This window comes from Salvelinus fontinalis, chromosome 10 (assembly GCF_029448725.1).
Source record: "Salvelinus fontinalis isolate EN_2023a chromosome 10, ASM2944872v1, whole genome shotgun sequence".
In the NCBI taxonomy this organism is placed as follows: domain Eukaryota; kingdom Metazoa; phylum Chordata; class Actinopteri; order Salmoniformes; family Salmonidae; genus Salvelinus; species Salvelinus fontinalis.
Window position 1 is genome coordinate 36,225,787 of NC_074674.1, and position 20,948 is coordinate 36,246,734.

Here is a 20,948-nt window from a genome sequence, read left to right on the forward strand (position 1 = left end):
TGTCTTGCTCATTCATCTACTGAATGGCACACAATCCATGTCTCAATTGTCTAAAGGCTAAAAAATGTAATTCTGCAAAAAATGTGTCAAAGAAATCCACTTCATGTCCTGAATACAAAGCATTATGTAAAGGGAAAATGTAACACAACACATCACTGAGTACCACTCTTCATATATAAAAATAAACTGAATAGAGCTAAGATCAGGCAAAATCTACTTTCCAACAGACACTAGGAGACAAATTCAAACTAAAACACAAGGCCAAATATACACTTCAGTTGCTTACCAAGAAGGCAGTGAATGTTCCGGAGTGGCCGAGTTACAGTTTTGATTTAATCTACATGTAAATCTATTGCAAGACCTCTGTAAGGAGTTATGCAATTTATGCTGTAGCGTTAAGATTTCCCTTCACTGGAACTAAAGGGCCCGAACCATGAAAAACAGTCCCAGACTATTCCTCCTCCACAGAACTTTACAGTTGTCACTATGCATTGTGTCAGTTAGCATTCTCCTGTCTCCACCAAACCCATATTCGTCCCTCGGACTGCCAGATTGTGAAGCGTGATTCATCACTGCAGAGAACGCGTTTCCACTGCTACAGAATCATTGCACATGGTGATCTTAGGTTTGTGTGCGGCTGTTCGGCCATGGAAACCCATTGTTTCCCAACAACATTGTTTCCCAACAAATAGTGCTTGTGCTGACGTTGCTTCCAGAGGCAGTTTGGAACTTGGTAGTGAGTGTTGTAACCGAGGACAGACAATTTATATGCGCTAAGTGCTTCAGCACTCGGTGGTACCGTTCTGTGAGCTTGTGTGGCCTACCACTTCGAGGCTGAGCCGTTGTTGCTCCTACACGTTTCCACTTCACAATAACTGCACCTAGCAAATTCTTATATACAATTACGACCTAAGAGCAGTGGTTTAACTGCCTTGTTCAGGGGCAGAACGACAGATTTTTACCTTGTCAGCTCGGGGATTCGATCTAGCAACCTTTAAGTAACTGACCCAATGCTCTAACCACAAGGCTACCTGCCGCCCCACGAGCCACACATGAACCACATAAAAAGGATATAAGAGACAATTGGGTCAGTGTGTGTGGGATGAGGGGTTGTGCTGCCTCTTCTATCACTTAGCGTCCATGTCTCTCTGTTTCAGAAGCTAAGTCGTGACCCCTCTGATGAGGACTGCTTCTTCGACCTCCTCAGCAAGTTTCAGAGCAGCCGCATGGACGACCAGCGCTGCCACCTTGACGACCCGAACATGGAGAACGGAGAAAACGGCGAGAGTGAAGGGGCTGTCTCTCTTAATGAAATGCTAGGTAGGTTAGCAAATTAGTGCTGTTACAACAGTCTAAAGCTAGAGGATCCCTGATACTACTTGGGAATTCCATTACTTCCATGAACTTCCTTTCACGTCAATGCATGACTCAATGCATCACTCAATGCATCACTCAAAGCACACATTGCTGGACATCTCTAGTCAGAAATGTGTGGCGTTGATTTTTTTGGGGTCAATTACAGTAAATATATATAATCCAACTCCCTTTTCTCTCAGATCCAGCGCTCATCACCTCGCCCCAGACAGAGGAGCTGTTTGACCTGATCGTCAGCTCCCAGAGCCGTCGCCTGGATGACCAGCGGGTCAGCGTCAGCAACCTGCCCGGCCTCAGGATCACCCATAACAACCTGGGCCACCTGTGTGTTGACACAGACCCCCAGGAGCCCAGCGATGACTTCTTCAACATGCTCATCAAGTGCCAGGTAAGGCCATGTCTCACTGCCTCAGCATCTCTATGGGTTGAATCTTAACCTTAGTCTCCAATTGACATCCATCGATGCGTAATTTAGGTAAAGGACCCAAATATTTGTGCTTATCTCAGGTTATGCAGGATTCATAAATTGCAGCACTCATGAATTGCATTTTTAGATGTCTGTCTCTCCTTCTCTCTCACTGTCCATCTCACTCTCATGGTCTAAACCAAGTCCTCCAGGATTGATGACCAGCGGTGCTCCCCACCAGAAGGGGGCCCCCGGGCTCCCACGGTGCCTGATGAGGACTTCTTCAGTCTGATTCAGAGAGCACAGGCCAAGCGCATGGACGAGCAGCGGGTCCACCTCCCCTCAGAAGAACAGGACGGGCCCGACTCCGACCCATCCGGGGACTCCAGCTAGGGGCCCAAGCAATCAGCCCTGGGGGCAGGGTTTGAGACTGCGACCGTTTGACTTGGCAATGCAAAACAAATTTTTAATTGGTCGCTAGGGTGTCAGTGAAAATGTTTTGCTTGTCATCTTAGTTTTTGGTTCACAATTAACTTTTTTTCTATTACCAAGATTTATTCTAACAGCAGTGGGCAGCCGCAATGGGTATGCAAACCAGGTATTCAAAAGTTTAGTCCGGAGTCTTGGTTGAATCTGTGCGATGTGCAATTCAGGCATCATGCACTGTTTGAATGAATGTGTCTAAAGGCTTTCCTAAAAAACCTTCCCAATTAAATGTTGACTGGAAAGTAGGACTACCTGACAGAATTTGGGGCGGCAGGTAGCCTAGTGGTTAGAGCGTTGGACTAGTAACCGAAAGGTTGCAAGATCAAATCCCCGAGCTGACAAGGTAAAAATCTGCCGTTCTGCCCCTGAATAAGGCAGTTAACCCACTGTTTTTAGGCCCTCATTGAAAATAAGAATTTGTTCTTAACTGACTTGCCTAGTTAAATAAATAACATTATTTTATATCATAATTATTTTATATCATAATGATTTGTTTCATTCGCAGAGCATTTTTCTGCTAACTCTGTCAGTGTAGCCTACACTGTACATTGCACAGTACAAGAACACTGCTAGGCAATTGAATTAAATGCAACTTAATTCTACAAATATACTTTTTTTTTTAATTGTTCCCAGACCTTAAATGTGGTCTCCTGGTGGGGTTTAAGCATTGTTGTGGACTTAAAACATCCAAGTTGTTGTAGTTTTCCTATAAAAAAAGTGTGATTTTGACAGTGAAAACCTGGAAAAAACAAGGAAAACTATTACATTAAACCGGGAAAACTGAATTCACCAAAACTGATTTTATAGGGCTCTACACCTGTAGACTGACTGTTCAAAATCGCTAACACTAACCAGATTTCCATCCAACCTTTTTATGTGAGTAAAGTACATGTCGGATGAGACATTTCACGACAGGCCAGAGGTAAACAGCTAATATATCGGTAAGCTTTCCAAATATTGACAAAACAAAATACGCTACACAAGGTGTGATCTTTTTGTGTCTGTTATATTAATTATGTGAGAAATGGCGGTGGAAACGCCTTTATGCACAAATATTGATCATCATATGAAAGTACATTTGGAGTCGTAGTGGGTTCCTCCCACTACGACTTGGGAAACCATGCAGTTTATTAGGCTACAGATGAAATAGCTTATGGGCTGGTGAAAGTTCACGTAATGAGCTTGATGCTCCTATACAGTACATATCAAGGGTGTTATCCTGTTGACATGATGCTTGGCTGCCATTTGACTAATAATCTGCCATTTGTCTATAATAATGTCATCATGTAGGCTATACCCGCACTGTATCTGCAAGCTGTTGGCTAGAGGGCACGGGCCAAGACCAGAGTGGGCACATTCACTATATAACTTAAAACAGTCACAGAACCATCAGTAGACTTGAAAATGCGATGGAAACCCATTTAACATGTTTTTATTTGGTAACCTCAAAAATAATTTGTATGTCCCACACAGCCTTTTATCCACATCAAGTCAATTTGATGGAAACTCATCTCTGGTGGGAAAAGTATTGAGTATTCACATGGAAATCTGTCGCAAATTGGATGGAAACCTAGCTATTAACACAATTTTTGAGATTGTGCAAAGGTTTTATTTTTTCCCTCCAAACAATCAATGTAAATATGATATTGTCAAGTTAAAATTGAATTATTTCGGTATGGAGGGTAGGATATTATAAGCTACTTGCTCAGCGTGCATCATCCGCTTTACCAGGACAGTATTCTTTTCTTTGGAGCTAGTAGCTCCCAGTTGGCACTGGCCCGGTGTGCCACTGGTGTGCCACTGGCAAATTTACCTGAATTTCAAGCCCTGCAAAGGCATGCTAATTTACCAGATGGCTTTTCATTACTTGCCTGGTTCTGTATGGAATGCAGCTACATTATAAGTCACAGGTGAGGTCATTATCATGGGGTGTGACCAAATCATGTACTGGTGCCATCAACTGGTCTGCAAGTGCAACCCTGCCTGGGCCACCACTCAAGGAGATCCTTGAAGGGATCGAATTAAATTAGGTTGATGTGTGACGCAAGATCCGAACACCATGTGCAATAGGTGGCACCCTTTCAGCTGTTGTGAATCTGTTCAGATTTGAAAGGTGTACAAATCCAAATTCTAGGAGAAATCTATGTGAATGAAGTGTTTCGCTAGGGTTTGAGATGCCAACAAGATATTTACTGTACCCCATCTAATGCCTTAAATCCGTTTTTTTTCTAACTCAAATTGTATTCCTAAGTATCAGGGGTCTGTGATTTCAAAGCGTATAATGGAGAAGTATTTGGTTTGAAGGATGACGATGATTGCTGCTGGTATTTTTGGTGACAAACAGTATTAGCTACAGTTTTCAGTGTCAAAATTTCATTCAGTGTTAGACAACAGCTCAAGAGACTACAGGAATAATTATAAAACATGATATAAAGCATGGTTAGTCAAGGTCTAGTCATTATAGAGTTCATGTCTTCTGGAGTACAAACAGGTTTAAAACAAAAAACTATTCATTTATCAAAATACATTTTTTTGTATAATAGTATACAAAATGTCAAGAAAATATTGTTTTAGAGTTGAATCAAGCTCGAATCAAAGTGCATCTCTTCAGTTAGGCCATGGAAGTGCCAATAGTGCAGTATATACTGTACAGTATACTGATTGCAATCAACAAATGTCTAATGGTTAAACAACCACAATGCCGTCAACTTGATCAACCTGTCTCTGACCAATGACCTTAGAGCTGACAGTCCAATGGATCGGGGACTTTTTTAGGACAGCACAGGAGTAGACGTATTGCCTATGCACACACAATCCTGTGTTGCAGGGATTTCCTTCTATATTGCCACAGCTGTTAGTCTTCCGTTTCCAATTGTCTAGGAGGGGTTAGTTTTATATTCTGCTTGTATACTGTCCCTTTGTGGTGAAACATGTGTACTACAGCTGTCCTGTGTGTCCTATTGGAAATGACCGATTTTCGTAATTCCTGAGGTTGAGGATGTAATCTTGTGAGCAAGTATAATGCTTTTAAGCACTTTTTATTATTTCAGTGACAAGCTATACTTAACTGTACAGTATATACTTTGCATATTTTTTGCAGATCATTTTGTAAAGGTTAGAGTATATTTGCAAAAAATGTTAGTGCCTTTTTGTATTTCTGTTCTCTTGTGGTTATCAGAATTATCCTGTAGAGTTATCCTTTAGCAGACCCAGCGGACCAAAGACAGGTGTATACTGAAGAAATTAAACAAAAACGGCTTGTAGTAAGATCTAAACGTACAGTAACGTGTTGCCTAACTGATGATCCATAATGGACATTTTTGTTGCTCTTCCTCTTTGGGACTCCATTTGTAAATGTTAGTTTTACCGTGTAGTTCTACTTTGTACCTCAAGAGTCATGAACCTATCCCAGAGTGGGCCATAAACCTAACTCAGGATGGGTCGTGATCTATATGATTCATCTCGATCTCTGTAATAAGAGGCTTACAAGGTCCCCACTGTTTTCCAAACAGAGCTAATTTCCTCTATTTTTCCATCTCTTATAAGGGTAAACTTGGTCCAGATCTATCCGGTACGCTTCTATTTGTCACTACCATATGTACATATATTTTTTTGTATTTATGTTCCATTTGAGGACATGAAGATGTCCTGTCTGCTTTTAATAAAATATTGATTCCAATATTTTATGTGCCTCTGTCGTCATGTCTCATCAACAGTGTTCTACACATTACCATAAAGTCTGCTTTCAAACAACCGGCTTTACTTCAACTTCAACACATTGCATGTAGGTGGTGTTGTGGCTACCTTTTTTGGATTACACCCCATACTATATTGCAGAACCATTCTTACGTCCACACCCAATTGGTGCAGTGTATGATTCAATTTCCATCCACCGATATCTTTAGATATGTAATGTTTTACATCATCATTATCAAATGAGTCTCCTCGCTCAGACAAGAACGACTCTTTATATCAGCAACTAAAATCAAGGTCATAAAAAAGGATGGGGAGTGTCATTGACTTGCCCTTAGTTGGGCGAGGCACAGTGAACCTGACCAAACATGTTGGTTTGCTTTTCTCTGTTTTCCAAAGGAGATTATAACAGTGACTAGAATGCAAAGAAAGGCAGTGCTCTTTATACAGCTTGAGTTGTGGTTCACCTTAGCACAATGGCTCTTTTCCTGTTTATTGCAAAGAAACAGATGCATCATTGTTATTTTATTGTTTGAGAGTCCTTTGATAATTCCCGGCATTTCCTGCACAAACAACCTCTCCTCTATGATGTTACAGCGGAGGCTCGCGATAGGATTTATTTATTTATTTATTAGCAAAGGCAAAGTAATTCCCATGCATCTCAAGTCTTCTGCTGGAACAGACCACAATCCTCCTACGTAACCCCCCCCCCCCCCCCCAGCAGTTGGTTCATTCCATATTAAAAGGAACAACATATCAATCTGCAGTTAGCTGATAATCCCCCTCTGACTTCCTCATTAGCTTGGTCTCTCCCTAGCTTCCTAGCTCACTCTCTCTCTTCCCCTCGATTAAACAACCTCTCCTCAAGGATGTAAACTGTAAATGCAAAGGGAGCTTCCGTGGATCGAACACACAACACATGATGACAATAATACATTCTTACAGCAGTTGAAGGCACACTGCCCACAAACCCCAAACTCCCCTCTCCTCCGCTCTCTCCCTCTTTTCCCAGAATGCACTGGTGTCTGAGCAGGCTGAGCTGTGCTATAAAAAGTGTAGGAGGGGGAGAGAGAGCTGCCGTGCAGCAGGGACACTGCTCAGTCACACACAGGATCCAGACACACACACTTGTGGACAGAGCCGCAACGTTACAGAGGTCAGTACAGAGGACAGACAGCCACACAATGGCAGTGGTGCAGAGGAATAAAAAGCGCAGGAAGCGGGGCTTGGGGGATAATTGTGCCGCAGGAACACAGAGAGGGGCTTGTGAGGGAATAGTGGGCAGGGCTGCTTGACTGGCGGGAGAGAGCGTGGCACTGTGAAGTGCCGCCTGACCCTAGCTGCCACTGCTTCTTTGATGCAATGCATTTAAAGGTTATGGAAGGCTGAGGAAAAGGGTAGCTCAGGCACTTGCATACTGTATGTAGCATTGTCCTCATTCTGCTATGGTGTAAGAATGTCATAGCCAAATGAAGTGTGTGTCATACTATGTGTGAGTGGACTAGACCATGCCTGGACTGCATGCACAGTAGGAGATCAAAAGAACAAGCTTGGCTGTTTTTACAAAAAAAAATCATCCTTCATTGTCCATGGCAGAACCAACGTGCTGCTATGCCTGTCCGGTTGCTCATTTCCACCAACCCACCGTAATTTTATTTGCAATATGCCTGTGTTTACAGCATGCTGCATTGATGCGGGGTGATCTATGTCTTTTTATGCTATTGGTTCTTCTTAGTTAATGGTGAAGATCCAAACCAGAAAAGCCCTACCGCCTGGAAGTCACACACCACACAGCTGTAGTACACATCCTTCTCTCCCTTTCTCCCCAACCATATCTCTGTAAAAACCATAGAATATCTTAACTCAGACTGGGCTGATGATGTCAAAAGTTCTCCTGCTTTCCCTTAAAGGGATATCACCACTATTAAAGGAGCAGTACCACAAGAGGACCACATACAATACAGTACATCAACTGCTTTGCATAAGAGAGCTGTGGACACTGCAGTTGTAATGACAGATTATGTGCTTATTGTTAAATACTCTATGCTACACTTACATTGGCTTTACCAGCTAAGCAAGTGCAATCCAGCCTTCCATGTGCTTTCTGCTAATGGTTGACATGGTATCTGGGAACAGCTGCAGAGAGGACAGACAGGGTCTTTTAATAGCTAAACTGCATGACTGGGGACACCAATAACACACGCTGGGGAAAGAGAGAGGTGCATTGGATATACACAGACTTGAGATAGGGGCGAGTGGGTTAGCAGATGCTTCTTGGGACAGGTTTTACGCACGTGGCTTACATGAGGAAACGGAATGGGTTGATTCTGGAGCATTCAGATGACGCTGCCCTTGGTGCTGAAACGTTATTATCTGTGGAATAATGTTGTATTCATTGAAAGAAGTCTTTCTTTCGTGCGTTCTTGATGTCCTTTATCCCGGAGTAAGGAAAGTGTTTCGGGATGTGGGCGAACAGACATTGAAAGCCAGTATGATGGTTTTGCGACCAGGTTAGAATGGATGGCGGACAGCGCGTCAGAGAAAAAATGTCTACGTTTCCAAAGGGACTCACATTTAAACCATAAAAAGGAATACTCTAAGGTACCTTTGGAACTCTACAGCTAACAGACATTGACACACGCAACCCCGCCTCAATAATGACAGTGGATAGGCCATAGAAATGGCATGGGCACTGGAATAGTCCTATTTTACACAGCTAACACCCAGTAAGCAAAATTACGTTGAAAATACAGTATTTTCCAGACTTTACCATCAGGTGCCTAGTGGTTAGAGTACTGGGCATTGGGCCAGTAACCGAAAGGTTGCTAGATCGAATCCCCGAGCTGACAAGGTAAAAATCAGTTGTTCTGCCCCTGAACAAGGCAGTTGACCCACCCTTCCTAGGCCGTCATTGTGAAAAAAATAATGTGTTCTTAACTGACTTGCCTAGTTCAATTTAAAAAAAAAAAAAAAAAAAAAAAGTGATGAATGAAAGGTGAAAAGATGTCATTTCCAGACGTCGAAAAATACATTTTTGGGGGATGTTGAAAATACATATTTTCCAGCTGTTGAAATCAGGTACATTTTAGGTGCTGAATGAAAGGTGAAAATACGTATCTTCCCAATGTTGAAAATACATATTTTTCAGTCATTGATTCTATGGCCAAATTTCAACTGCACATACACTCTCAATGAAGTAAGCATTATATCAAAATAACAATTTCAAATCATTTGCTTAATTATAAGGGTATCTGTCAATGGAAATAAATACATTAGGCCCTAATCTATGGATTTCACATGACTGGGCATGGCACAGCCATGGGTGGGCCTGGGAGGGCATAGGCCAATCAGAATGAGTTTTTCCCCACAAAGGGGCTTTATTACAGACAGAAATATACTGCTCAGCACCCCCTTCTCTCCCCCTTTGACGGTCCCGCAGGTGAAGAAGCCGGATGTTGAGGTTCTGGGCTGGTGTGGTTACACTTGCACTTTGGTTGTGAGGGTGGTTGGACATACTGCCAAATTCTCTAAAATGACGTTGGAGGTGGTTTTTGGTAGAGAAATTAACATTAAATTCTCTGGCAACAGCTCTGATGGACATTCCTGCAGTCAGCATGCCAATTGCACGCTCCCTCAACTTCTGACGTCTGTGGCATTGTGTTGTGTGACAAAACTGCACATTTTTGAGTGGCCTTTTGTCTTCAGCACAAGGTGCACCTGTGTAATGATCATGCTGTTTAATCAGTTTCTTGATATGCCACACCTGTCAGGTAGATGGATTATCTTGCATTATCTATATTTGTCCCAAATACAATGCCTTTAGTTTTAGAAATATTTAGGACTAATTTATTCCTTGCCTCCCACTCTGAAACTAATTGCAACTCTTTGTTATCTGTTGCAGTCATTTCAGTCGCTGTAGTAGCTGACAAGTATAGTGTTGAGTCATCCACATACATAGACACACTGGCTTTACTCAAAGCCAGTGGCATGTCATTAGTGAAGATTGAAAAAGGAATGGGCCTAGACAGTTGCCCTGGGGAATTCATGATTCTACCTGGATTATGTTGGAGAGGCTTCCATTAAAGAATACCATCTGTGTTCTGTCAGACAGGTAACTCTTTATCCACAATATAACAGGGGATGTAAAGCCATAACACATTTCTCCAGCTGCAGATTATGATCGATAATGCCAAAAGCCGTATTGAAGTCTAACAAAACAGTCCCCACAATCTTTTTATCATCAATCTATTTCAGCCAATTATCAGTCATTTGTGTAGGTGCTGTGCTTGTTGAATGTCCTTCCCTATTTAATGAACGATGGAGCCGAGTTAGCCTTTTTTCCCAAAATTTTATTTAAGGTGCTCCAAGGCTTTTTACTATCATTCTTTATATCATTTATCTTTGTTTCATAGTGTAGTTTATTTTTATTTTTATTCAGTTTAGTCACATAATTTCTCAACTTGCAATACGTTTGCCAATCGGTTGTGCAGCCAGACTTATTTGCCATTCTTTTTGCGTCATCCATCTCAACCATACATTTTTTAAATTCCTCATCAACCCACAGGGATTGAACCGTTTTTACAGTCATTTTCTTAGTGGGTGCAAGCTTATTAGTAACTGGAATGAGCAATTTCAAAAATGTGTCAAGTGCAGTGTCTGTTTGCTACTCATTACACACCACGGACCAACAAATATCAAAACCATAGGAATCACTACAAAACGTATTGTATGCCCTCTTATACAATATATTAGGCCCAGCCTTCGGAACTTTGGTTTCCCTAGATATGGCTACTATATTGTGATCACTACATCCGGGGGATCTGGGAGTACAGTGAGTACAGTGTAGTTTAATTCAGTAGAGTACATTAGAGTAAAGTAGGGTGCATCACAGTACACTACACTTTACTGTACTGTAATATAGTGCACTCTGCTGTAATGTACTGTGAGGCACTGCCCAAACGTGCAAAACATAGATATCTATGATTGCTTCAGATTTGGTCTGGTCTGGATTGTACCAAATCTGAACCATGTCTATGTTTGGGCCAAATACAGTCAGGACCGGACCAGAAATCAACATCCTTGGACATTGAAATCAAAGCTGGCCTGGACTGCACCAAAGAAAGACTAAAAAAAGACGGCCGGTCTGGACAGGACAAAAAAGACATACAAAAGAGTGGCCATTGGGAAATGGTTAGTGTAAAAAACATAACAGTCAACGTAATGGTCAATGTAAAGGTCAACATAGTGCTCTGTACCACAATATAGCACACGTTACACCTCATGTCAAGATAACCATACTTCATGATATTATAATAATTTGGTGGGTGCTTGTATTTGTCCTATTTCACACATGAATTATACGCATGTGTGAATTGGAAATGTGTTTTTTTGCATATCCAAACTCCACTTGAGACATCCTCAGAGAGTGGGGTCATGGCCAGGGTCTGCCATGATTAACGGGCGGTAACCCCAGCTGCTTGGGCAGTGCCCGGTCCTCTCCTGATTGGAGGAGGTGTGTGTTTGGCATGCCAAGGAGGCTGCACAGCCTAGTGAAGGCACCATAATAGGCCAGGGTGGGTGTCCCAAAGGGGCACAGAGCTGACTCAGATGCCTGGGTGACATTTACAAAGGACACGGAGTCAAGAGCTCTACATAAAACCTGCCGACCTGGACCTTGACTAGTGAGTCTTCAGAAAAACCAAGGTAGAGTAGGGCAGCGGGATGGTGAAGAGGTTCAGTGAAACTCTACCACTTCTTTCTTTCTCCTCTGTGAGTGGGGTGAAATAATCCTATCAAGCCCTGGCTGCCATATTGAAACACTTTTCCAAGGGTGAAATGTACAGTATACTTGAGCCTGTCTGTGGAACATGTCTGAGCTGTGGCTTTTTCTTATGGTGGATTATAATCAAATCACAAAGAAAATGAAAGAACATCTACGCTTAGCAACTTAAGATGCTACTAGTCACCTGCCTACCCGTGTCTTTGGCAGTGTCACTGCAACATGAATCATAGGATATTTAAAACCAGAAATTCCCTTAGTGTGTTGTTGGTAACCTGTGAGTTTATGCACTGAAAATGATTACCATGACACGAGCAAACATTCTACCCAGTCCCTAATGAACCTAATATTCTGAGAGATTTCCCCTTAGATAAGCCAGCTGCAGTCAAAATTGTCTATATTGTAAAAATTCACCTTAATTTAAGGTTAAGGTTAGGCATTAGAGTTAGCAGTGTGGTTAAGGTTAGGGTTAAGGTCAGGTTTAAAATAAGATTGTATGACTTTGTGGCTGTGCCAGCTAGTGACCACTCTGCAGAGTTTCCTCCAGAACAGGTACTCTTCCTGGGCTCCAAAAAGACTATGGTAACCTAATCTTTTTACATTTACATTTGAGTCACTTAGCAGACAGTCTCTTATCCAGAGCGACTTACAGGAGCAATTAGGGTTAAGTGCTTTGCTCAAGGGCACAGACAGATTTTTTACCTAGTTGGCTCTGCGATTCAAACTAGTGACCTTTCAGTTACTGGCCTAACAATCTTAACCTAACGAATGCAGACTTCTTACTTTCTCGCTGGCTTATTGTAGGGTCAGCTTATTGTAGGGCCAGACACATTGAGTTTTTCACTTATCCCTCAACAACTGATTGAAAAGCACCCTCCCTACCGCCACCTTTGTTTCAGCCAGCAATGACTGATTCATGGTCAGCTCATGTTAGACCTTTTCATTTATTCCACAACAATTTATACAGGATCAGCTTTCTCTCCAACTTTTTATCCAGTTGTTTCAGGCATCATTCAAAATAACCACAAGGCTAGGCTTCACCCTCATCACATGACCCAGGCGGGCAGCCACTTGAGCTGGGAGATCTGTTTACACATGCCATCCTGACGCACCCAGAAATGATTCTCCCTCTTCCTCCCTCCCTCTGGCACTTAGGAAGGCCGGAAGAAAATGCACAGGGAACAGTAAGGCTGTTATTTTATTTGGTAATATTAACTTATATTTACTGCAATCAGAAATATTCAGATTCCATTCCGTCATCCAGTTTTGCACAGGGATGGTACTATGCTCTGGTCGTGATTATTTTGGGGGTGTGAAGGAACATCAGGTTCTGCTATAATTTCTGGTTGAGTTTTGTAACCGGCTGCTGAGTGATCAGATACTGTACTGTTACTCTCATTGATTCTGTCCATTTTGAGATATGTGGAAGTAATGCTTTTGACTTTACTTGATGCTGCATTCTAATGATTCCCTTCTGTGGACCGGGTTTATTGTTCCTAAGTTAAGTTGCATTCAAGTTACATAATATACAAATGGTATTGTGTTTGTTCTGAGGAAACTTTATTCTCACAAATTATAAGAAGGTAACAGTTTCAGGCAGTAGTGGTTTAGACATTTCCTCTTTTGCTTGGACATCAACTGTCTTAATGTCAAAACTGATTAAGAGTATAGGCTTTACTGCATTACTATGAGAATTTATTCAGATTGCGAAATTTAATTTGCTGTAATTCTTTTGACATGGATAAGTAAGTATACTAACACAGCATTCACCCAAAATCAATTGCTTTGGAGGACACAACAATATTAAAAAAACTAAAGCTACTGACTGATATTACTGTCTTTGGTTCTCTTTGAAATATGAAAATGAGACTGCATCTATTTGCATGGAGTCAAATGCAGGCTAAGAAGTGGTACTAGCTCTGAATGTACAAGTTAACTTCTGTTTTTTCTGTCTTCTATTTCAGTTAAAAGGAATAACCCTTGTAGATCAAGATGGCAGGTAATTATGACAAATGGAAAATATGTTGGTCTCCTTTAACATAAAACTTTTGTCATGGGGGAAGTACTTGTGTTCTAAGCAATGATTTATATATACACTAGATGACTCGATTGGGGTGCTGTGTGGAAGCAAATGCGTCTCCATCTTGACACTCCCCCACATTGTAGAAAATATTTGGAAAACTATAGAAATGCATTTATTAATGTCTTCATTCCTCCTTGTAATGGTTTTTCTATTAGACAGCTTAATACATACATTTTAATTATATTGTGAGCTAAACATAATAAAATGAAAAAAATAAAAAAACATTCTTAAAGTATCATTTTTTGAAATTACTAATGTTACTGTCCCCAGTACAATAACAAATACTTAAATTTACGTAATTTTGTACATTCATTCCTATGAAGGAAATCACCTACTGGGGAGTGCCAATATGGCCGACCGGTGGCTTCAAAGCCTCTCAATGGCCAACACATAGCAAGGCAATCCTGTGTATTTACATCATTGGTCCTAAGTATGTGCTTAGGCTATGGTGACCTCTTCTGGTTATTTACAATATTGCTACAGCTGAAAGGAACATACTGTACTGTACCTTCATAGTCAGCACAACACTCAAATGGGAAAATACATTATATGAGTTTGTAGCTATACATTATATTGTTGTTTATTATTAGATGAAGGAACATTCAAAAAGAAAGGGATTTCTTATCTACTTCTTATATCTACTACTTATCAGTGAATGATTCAGTGCCTACAGAAAGTATTCAGACCCCTTGACTTATTCCACATTTTGTTGTGTTAGAGCCTGAATTCAAAATGGATTAAACAGATTTTTGTTCTCACCCATCTACACACAATATTCCATAATGACAAAGTGAAAACCTGTTTTAAGAAAATATTGAAAATGTATTGAAAATGAAATACAGAAATATTTCATTTACACAAGTATTCACACCTTTTTGCTATGACACTCCAAATTGAGCTCAGGTGCATCCAATTTCCTTTGATTGTCCTTAAGAAGTCACTACAACTTGATTTGAGTCCACCTGTGGCCAATTTGATTGTTTGGATACGATTTAGAAAGAAACACACATCTGTCTCTATAAGGCCCCATAGTTGACAGTGCATGTCAGAGTAGAAACTATACCATGAAGTTCAAGGAATTGTCTGTAGATCTCTGAGAATTGAGATGAAGCATAAGTATAAAACAATTTCTAGAGTCTTGAAAGTTTCAATTTCCCATCATTGGGATTATGGAACTTCCCAGACTCTGCCTAGAGGTGGCCGTCAGACCAAACTGAGCAACCGGGCAAGAAGGACCTTGGTCAGGGATGTGACCAAGAACCCAATGACAGTACAGAGTTTATTGGCTGAGATGGGAGAACCTGCCAGAAGGACAACAGTCTCTACAGCACTTAACCACAGCACTCGGGTTTACAGCACTTGGGTTTATGGGAGAGTGGCTAGACGGAAGCCACTCCTGAGAAAAGGCACATGACAGCATGCCTGGAGTTTGCAAAAAGGCACGTGAAAGACTGAGATCTTAAGGCAATAGATTATGTTGTCTGATGAGACAAAAATGGAACTCTTTGGCCTGAATGCAAAGTGCTATGTCTGGAGAAAACCAGGCACAGCTCATCACCCTTCTAACACCATCCCTACCGTGAAGCATGATGGTGGCAGCATCATGCTATGGGGATGCTATGGGGATGCAGCAGTAGGGAATGGGAGACTGGTATGTACAGAGGTAGCAATGAATGGAGCCAAATACAGGCAAATCCTTGATGAGAACCTGCTCCAGAGTGCAAACAACTTTAGACTGGGGTGAAGATTTACAGTCCAACAGGACAATGACCCCGAGTATACAGCCAAAGCAACGCTGGAATGGCTTCAGAACAAGAATGTGAAAGTTTTTTAGTGGCCAAGCCGAAGCCCAGACTTAAATCCCATTGAAAATCTGTGGCAAGACTTGAAGAGTGCTGTTCACTGCCGCACCCCATCTTATTTATTTTGGGGCGGCAGGGTAGCCTAGTGGTTAGAGCGTTGGACTAATAACCGAAAGGTTGCAAGTTCAAATCCCCGAGCTGACAAGGTACAAATCTGTCGTTCTGCCCCTGAACAGGCAGTTAACCCACTGTTCCTAGGCTGTCATTGAAAATAAGAATTTGTTCTTAACTGACTTGCCTAGTTAAATAAAGGTAAAATAAAAATAAATAAATAAATTTAACAGAGGTTGAAAAAATCTGCTAGGAAGAATGGCAGAAAATCCCCAAATCCAGATGTGCAAAGCTAATACAGATTTACCCAAGACGACTCAAAGCTGTAATCGCCGCCAAAGGTGCTTGTGACTCAGGGGTGTAAATACTTAGGTAAATGAGATCTGTTTTTCATTTTCAAACTTTGCCATTATGGGGTATTGTGTGTAGATAGGTGAGATTTTTATTTATTTAATCCATTTTGATTTCAGGCTGTAACAACAAAAGGTGGAATAGGTCAAGGGGGTGAATACTTTCTGAAGGCACTTGAGAGATCGATAGGTTTACAGTGTTTTTGCTTGACTCTTATCCAATTCAGATGTACAAATCTCAAAAGCCTTTAATAAAAAGTTACAGTACTTTTGGATTCCCTAGTGACTCAAACACTGCATATTCTCATGTGGAATAACTCAGACCATTATGCATAATCACCCCAAATTGCTACAAAATGTGTGACTACAGTGACTTTGGCTAATCTTAGCCCAGTGCTACTGTAGCTAGGGGCCATTTTCTATGTGGTCACAAAGCATTGTGAAGTGGTTGGCGAAGGTTGCCAAGGTAACTCCATTGTATATAAGTCCAAGAAGGCAGAGAGGTTCCATGTCAAGATGGGTTGCTCATTCAGCTGCTCCAACTCAACAAGCTGCTCCAGACAAATTGTCCGTTCTGATGATGGTTTGTTACACTCCCACAAAAACTTTTAGTCAACTTGGTTTACTGTCAGCAACCTGCACGTTTAACCAGTAATCATCTGAAGTTGTTTCTAGAACTACCAGCTATATTTCTCTGTTGCCTCTGTTCCTTTTAGACAAAATCAAGGACGCCAAGATCATCTTCGTTGTAGGTGAGTGAAATATATTATTATTCTTATTTTCTTATTTTAAAATCAACACTATCAGGCAACAAAGCACAAAATGTAGGCATATGCACATTCTACATCTGATATAAGGTGAAGTCAACACTTCTCTTGAAAGAATACACTAAAGTATAAAGTAAATATAGCCCTGTGTCATAAACCAACCACCACTAAGGTTATGGCTAGATGGGATTCACCAACCAACCAACACTAACCCCTTTCCTCCTTGTATGTGTCCCCTAGGTGGGCCTGGCTCTGGTAAGGGCACCCAGTGTGAGAAGGTGGTGGCCAAGTATGGCTACACCCACCTGTCTTCTGGGGACCTGCTGCGTGCTGAGGTAGCATCCGGCTCCGAGAGGGGCAAGACCCTCCAGGCCATCATGCAGAAGGGAGAGCTTGTACCCCTGGTGAGTGGCTGGGACAGTGCACACAGTCATCCCTAAAGCAGTTACTATGTAATAACATGCTAACAATGTTGTTACTACAGTAAATATAGTCTAACTACACAGGTTTAAGGTATACTGTACCGTTTGTGCTGAATTCCTTGCAATAAGTATGAATAAATCAGGTTAATACTCATTTTAAATCGGATATTGTGTTCACCAAGAGTTGGAACCGGTTCAGGGAACAGAACCAAAAACAGGAAAATAATTACATTATTTGAGGAACAGAACCAATACCGAGAACAAAAGTGATCTATACTGTTCCGGAAAAGATTGTTATTTTAAAAGCATGGGTGTCACGGTAGCCTTCCCTCTATTCACTAAAAGAGGGGGTGAAACAGGGATCAGACCAACACGCAGCGTAGCCAGTGCTCAACATGTTTAATTAAACAAAAACAGTGAACACTTACAACGAACAAAAAATCACAAAGTGTGGCAAACCGAAACAGTCCTATCTGGTGCAGAACACAAACACAGATACAGGAAACAACCACCCACAATCCCCAACACAAAACAAGCCACCTATATATGATTCTCAATCAGGGACAACGATTGATAGCTGTCTCTGATTGAGAACCATATTAGGCTGGACACAGAAACAGACAAACTAGACACACAACATAGAATTCCCACCCAGCTCACGTCCTGACCAACACTAAACAAGCAAAACACATAAGAACTATGGTCAGGACGTGACAATGGGTACCGGTTAATAATGTTCCTTTATGTTCCGGGCATTTTTTCCCAGTCACAACGAAGTGCTTATGCAAAGCCCTCACTCTGTCACTCAGACTTATTCCAGCGTCTGCCTGTCAGCTGGAAATCTTTGCCAGTCGGTGTGCATGTGTGTAGGTTAACTTCCCCTCCTGTCACGTTCCTGACCTTATTTCCTTTGTTCAGTCTTGTTTAGTTGGTCAGGATGTGAGCTGGGTGGGCATTCTATGTTGTGTGTTTCTATGTTTGGTTTAGGGTTGTCAACTAGCCTGATATGGTTCTCAATCAGGGGCAGGTGTTTTACGTTTCCTCTGATTGGGAACCATATTTAGGTAGGCTGTTCTCACTGTTTGTTTGTGGGTGATGTTCCTGTTCATTGCGTTCTTCGTTGTTTGTATGTTCACATGTTCAGGTCTGTAGCGTTGTTAGTTTAATTTTCTGTTTAATGTTTTTGTTCGTGTTGTTAAGGGTTTCCAATAAATATGGAAACATACCACGCTGCGCTTTGGTCCTCCTCTCTTACACCTAATGACGAGCGTTACACCTCCTCTCTGAAGCATAAGTTATTGTAGCCTACTGATGACGTTAGAAGCGTAATTCAAACATTTGGGAGCGATGCTTAATTAGTGGAGAATGGATTAACTTTTTCAAATCTAGTTAAGAATACTATAGTTTTCACCTTTCACATTGGATTTATTAACCACAAAAAGGTAAGACGTGTTTTAAATTCTTGTGTAAGATTGTTAGCTAGCTAACGTTTGCTCTGGGCCAACGTTAAACCAACTGGGAAGTGAAAGACATTCAAAGTTCTTCCATAGAAGCCACTCCTCCGTAGGCACACAGAATTATACCTAATTCAATATAATGCATGTCATAACAAGATGCCCAGCACTTCAAGGCAAGCTTCCTCCATCCTCTCTCGCTCTCTTCTCACCCTCAAAATTTCAGTTGCATCTTGTGCTCTACACTTTGACTAGCAGCATAGTGTGTGTTTATCTTTCATTATGATATTATAAAACCATGCTGTCACGGCAAAATACAATTTGCTCTTAACAACTTTCCTATATAGATTAAATCGCTTACCCGCTCAACAGCAAGCTGCTCCATCCGCACTGATTGGTGAAGTAATTTAATGTCGAGCTAAATGTAAAAACAATATATATTTCAGAGGTTAAAAAGGAACAGAAAGGAATGATATAAACTGGTACTTTTTTGGGGTTAGAACCATTACTTTATTTTGCTGGTCTGAACAGTGGAACGGAACAAAAAAAAAGATGGTTCTGTTTGGAAAATAATTTTGGTTCCAACACCTGGTGATCACAAGTTACTTTGTCACTTTTCGACACAAGTGAAATTGTTCCAACATCTTTCTATGAAGGTGCGTGTGTTTCATGTCAATGAATAGTACATGTGCCCCCCCCCCCCCCCCCCTCCAGGACACAGTCTTGGATATGATCAAGGACGCCATGATTGCTAAGGCCGACGTGTCCAAGGGCTTCCTCATCGACGGCTATCCCCGTGAGGTCAAGCAGGGCGAGGAGTTCGAGAAGAAAGTAAGACGAGAAAGGGACATGGATTCACATTCAGAAAATCCATACTTTAACATTGCTGGGCAATTAGGTTGCAGCAGTGCAAAAAAACACAGAATGCAAGTAGGGAAACCTATGCATTGTTAAGGTGTCCCGTCCTTTCAAAAATCACAAAGCTCAACATCTCTCAATTTCCAGCAGTTCTTCTCTCAAAATATATTTCTTTAGCACGTCACCTCCCAGTTAAAATGACTATATCATTTCAACAACCTTTTAAAAGTTGTCCTGACCATTATGTTTTTCTTCTCACAGATCGGAGCCCCCTGCCTGCTGCTGTACATTGACGCCAAGGGTGAGACCATGGTCAAGAGGCTAATGAAGCGCGGTGAGACCAGCGGTCGCGCTGATGACAACGAGGAGACCATCAAGAAGCGCTTGGACCTGTACTACAAAGCCACTGAGCCAGTCATCGCCTTCTACACCAGTCGCGGCATTGTCAGGAAGGTAAGACTGGTGCCACTAGTTATAGGCTACGGTCAATGCTTGAATCCACAGGAGGTTGATGGCACCTTAATTGGGGAAAGCGGGCTTGTGGTAATGGCTGGAGCGGAAGGAGTGTTTAATGCCATTCATTCCGTTCCAGCCATTATTATGAGCCGTCCTCCCCTCAGCAGCCTCCACTGGTTGAATTCCAACATGAGATGAGAGAGAGACAGAGAGCGAGAGAGTGTCATAGAACAGTGTAAGATAAACAGTTCTGCTCTTTTAAAAATAAATAAGTGCATTGTGACAATACACCCAAGTGTCTCACCTCGCAGCTCTTGTAAACTCTGAAAATTCGACTCTCTCTCTCAAAATCCTTATAATTTTACAATGATGATGCCACCGACATCATACAATCTCATTTCATGCCTTTCTCTCTCATTCTCCTCAGATTGACTCTGAGCTGCCCGTGGATGAAGTCTTCGGACACGTTGCCAAAGCTATCGATGAACTGAAGTAAAACGCAAACATGACTGGATATGAATTTGTTTTGGTCATATTTTTCTAAATGTAAATTTTATGCCGAAAGAAGCTCAAATCTGCTCAGTCACCTCCCACTGGGCACACACTGGTTGAATTAATGTTGCTTCAACGTCATTTCAATTAAATTAAGTTGAACCAGCGTGGAATAGACATTGATTGGATGTCTGTGCCTAGTTGGCTTGGTAATTATGAAAGGCCAATAAGGAACAGCGCTTCCTTAATTCAACACTGTAGTCTCCTGTTTCACTCCACAAACCACAACAGACACCCATATATGGCAATTCTCTCTCTCTCTCTCTCTCTCTCGCTCTCTCGCTCTCTCGCTCTCTCGCTCTCTCGCTCTCTCTCGCTCTCTCGCTCTCTCTCGCTCTCTCGCTCTCTCGCGCTC

At 41.6% G+C, this 20,948-nt stretch overlaps 2 protein-coding genes across 3 annotated transcripts in view; both read left to right on the forward strand.

Moving 5' to 3' along the window:
* LOC129864117 (G-protein-signaling modulator 1-like) overlaps positions 1-5,947 on the forward strand; it is a 63,439-nt gene extending 57,492 nt beyond the window's left edge. Inside the window, exons 12-14 of the mRNA XM_055936732.1 lie at positions 1,158-1,320; positions 1,557-1,762; positions 1,985-5,947. Of these exons, the coding sequence (XP_055792707.1) occupies positions 1,158-1,320; positions 1,557-1,762; positions 1,985-2,173 (558 nt within the window). The 3' untranslated portion in view covers positions 2,174-5,947. The remainder of the gene's footprint in view (positions 1-1,157; positions 1,321-1,556; positions 1,763-1,984) is intronic.
* Positions 5,948-7,001: 1,054 nt separating this feature from the next.
* On the forward strand, positions 7,002-20,699 carry LOC129864118 (adenylate kinase isoenzyme 1). Of its 2 annotated transcripts, none has more exons than XM_055936734.1 (7): positions 7,002-7,115; positions 13,703-13,737; positions 16,801-16,836; positions 17,092-17,255; positions 19,442-19,558; positions 19,847-20,038; positions 20,469-20,699. In XM_055936734.1, exons 2-7 carry the CDS (start codon positions 13,731-13,733, stop codon positions 20,535-20,537), a joined length of 585 nt encoding a protein of 194 aa, XP_055792709.1. In that variant the 5' UTR covers positions 7,002-7,115; positions 13,703-13,730; the 3' UTR covers positions 20,538-20,699. The 2 variants fall into 2 exon arrangements, with proteins under 2 accessions (XP_055792709.1, XP_055792710.1); XM_055936735.1 differs by lacking the exon at positions 7,002-7,115 and adding an exon at positions 12,892-12,922.
* Positions 20,700-20,948: the final 249 nt, after the last annotated feature.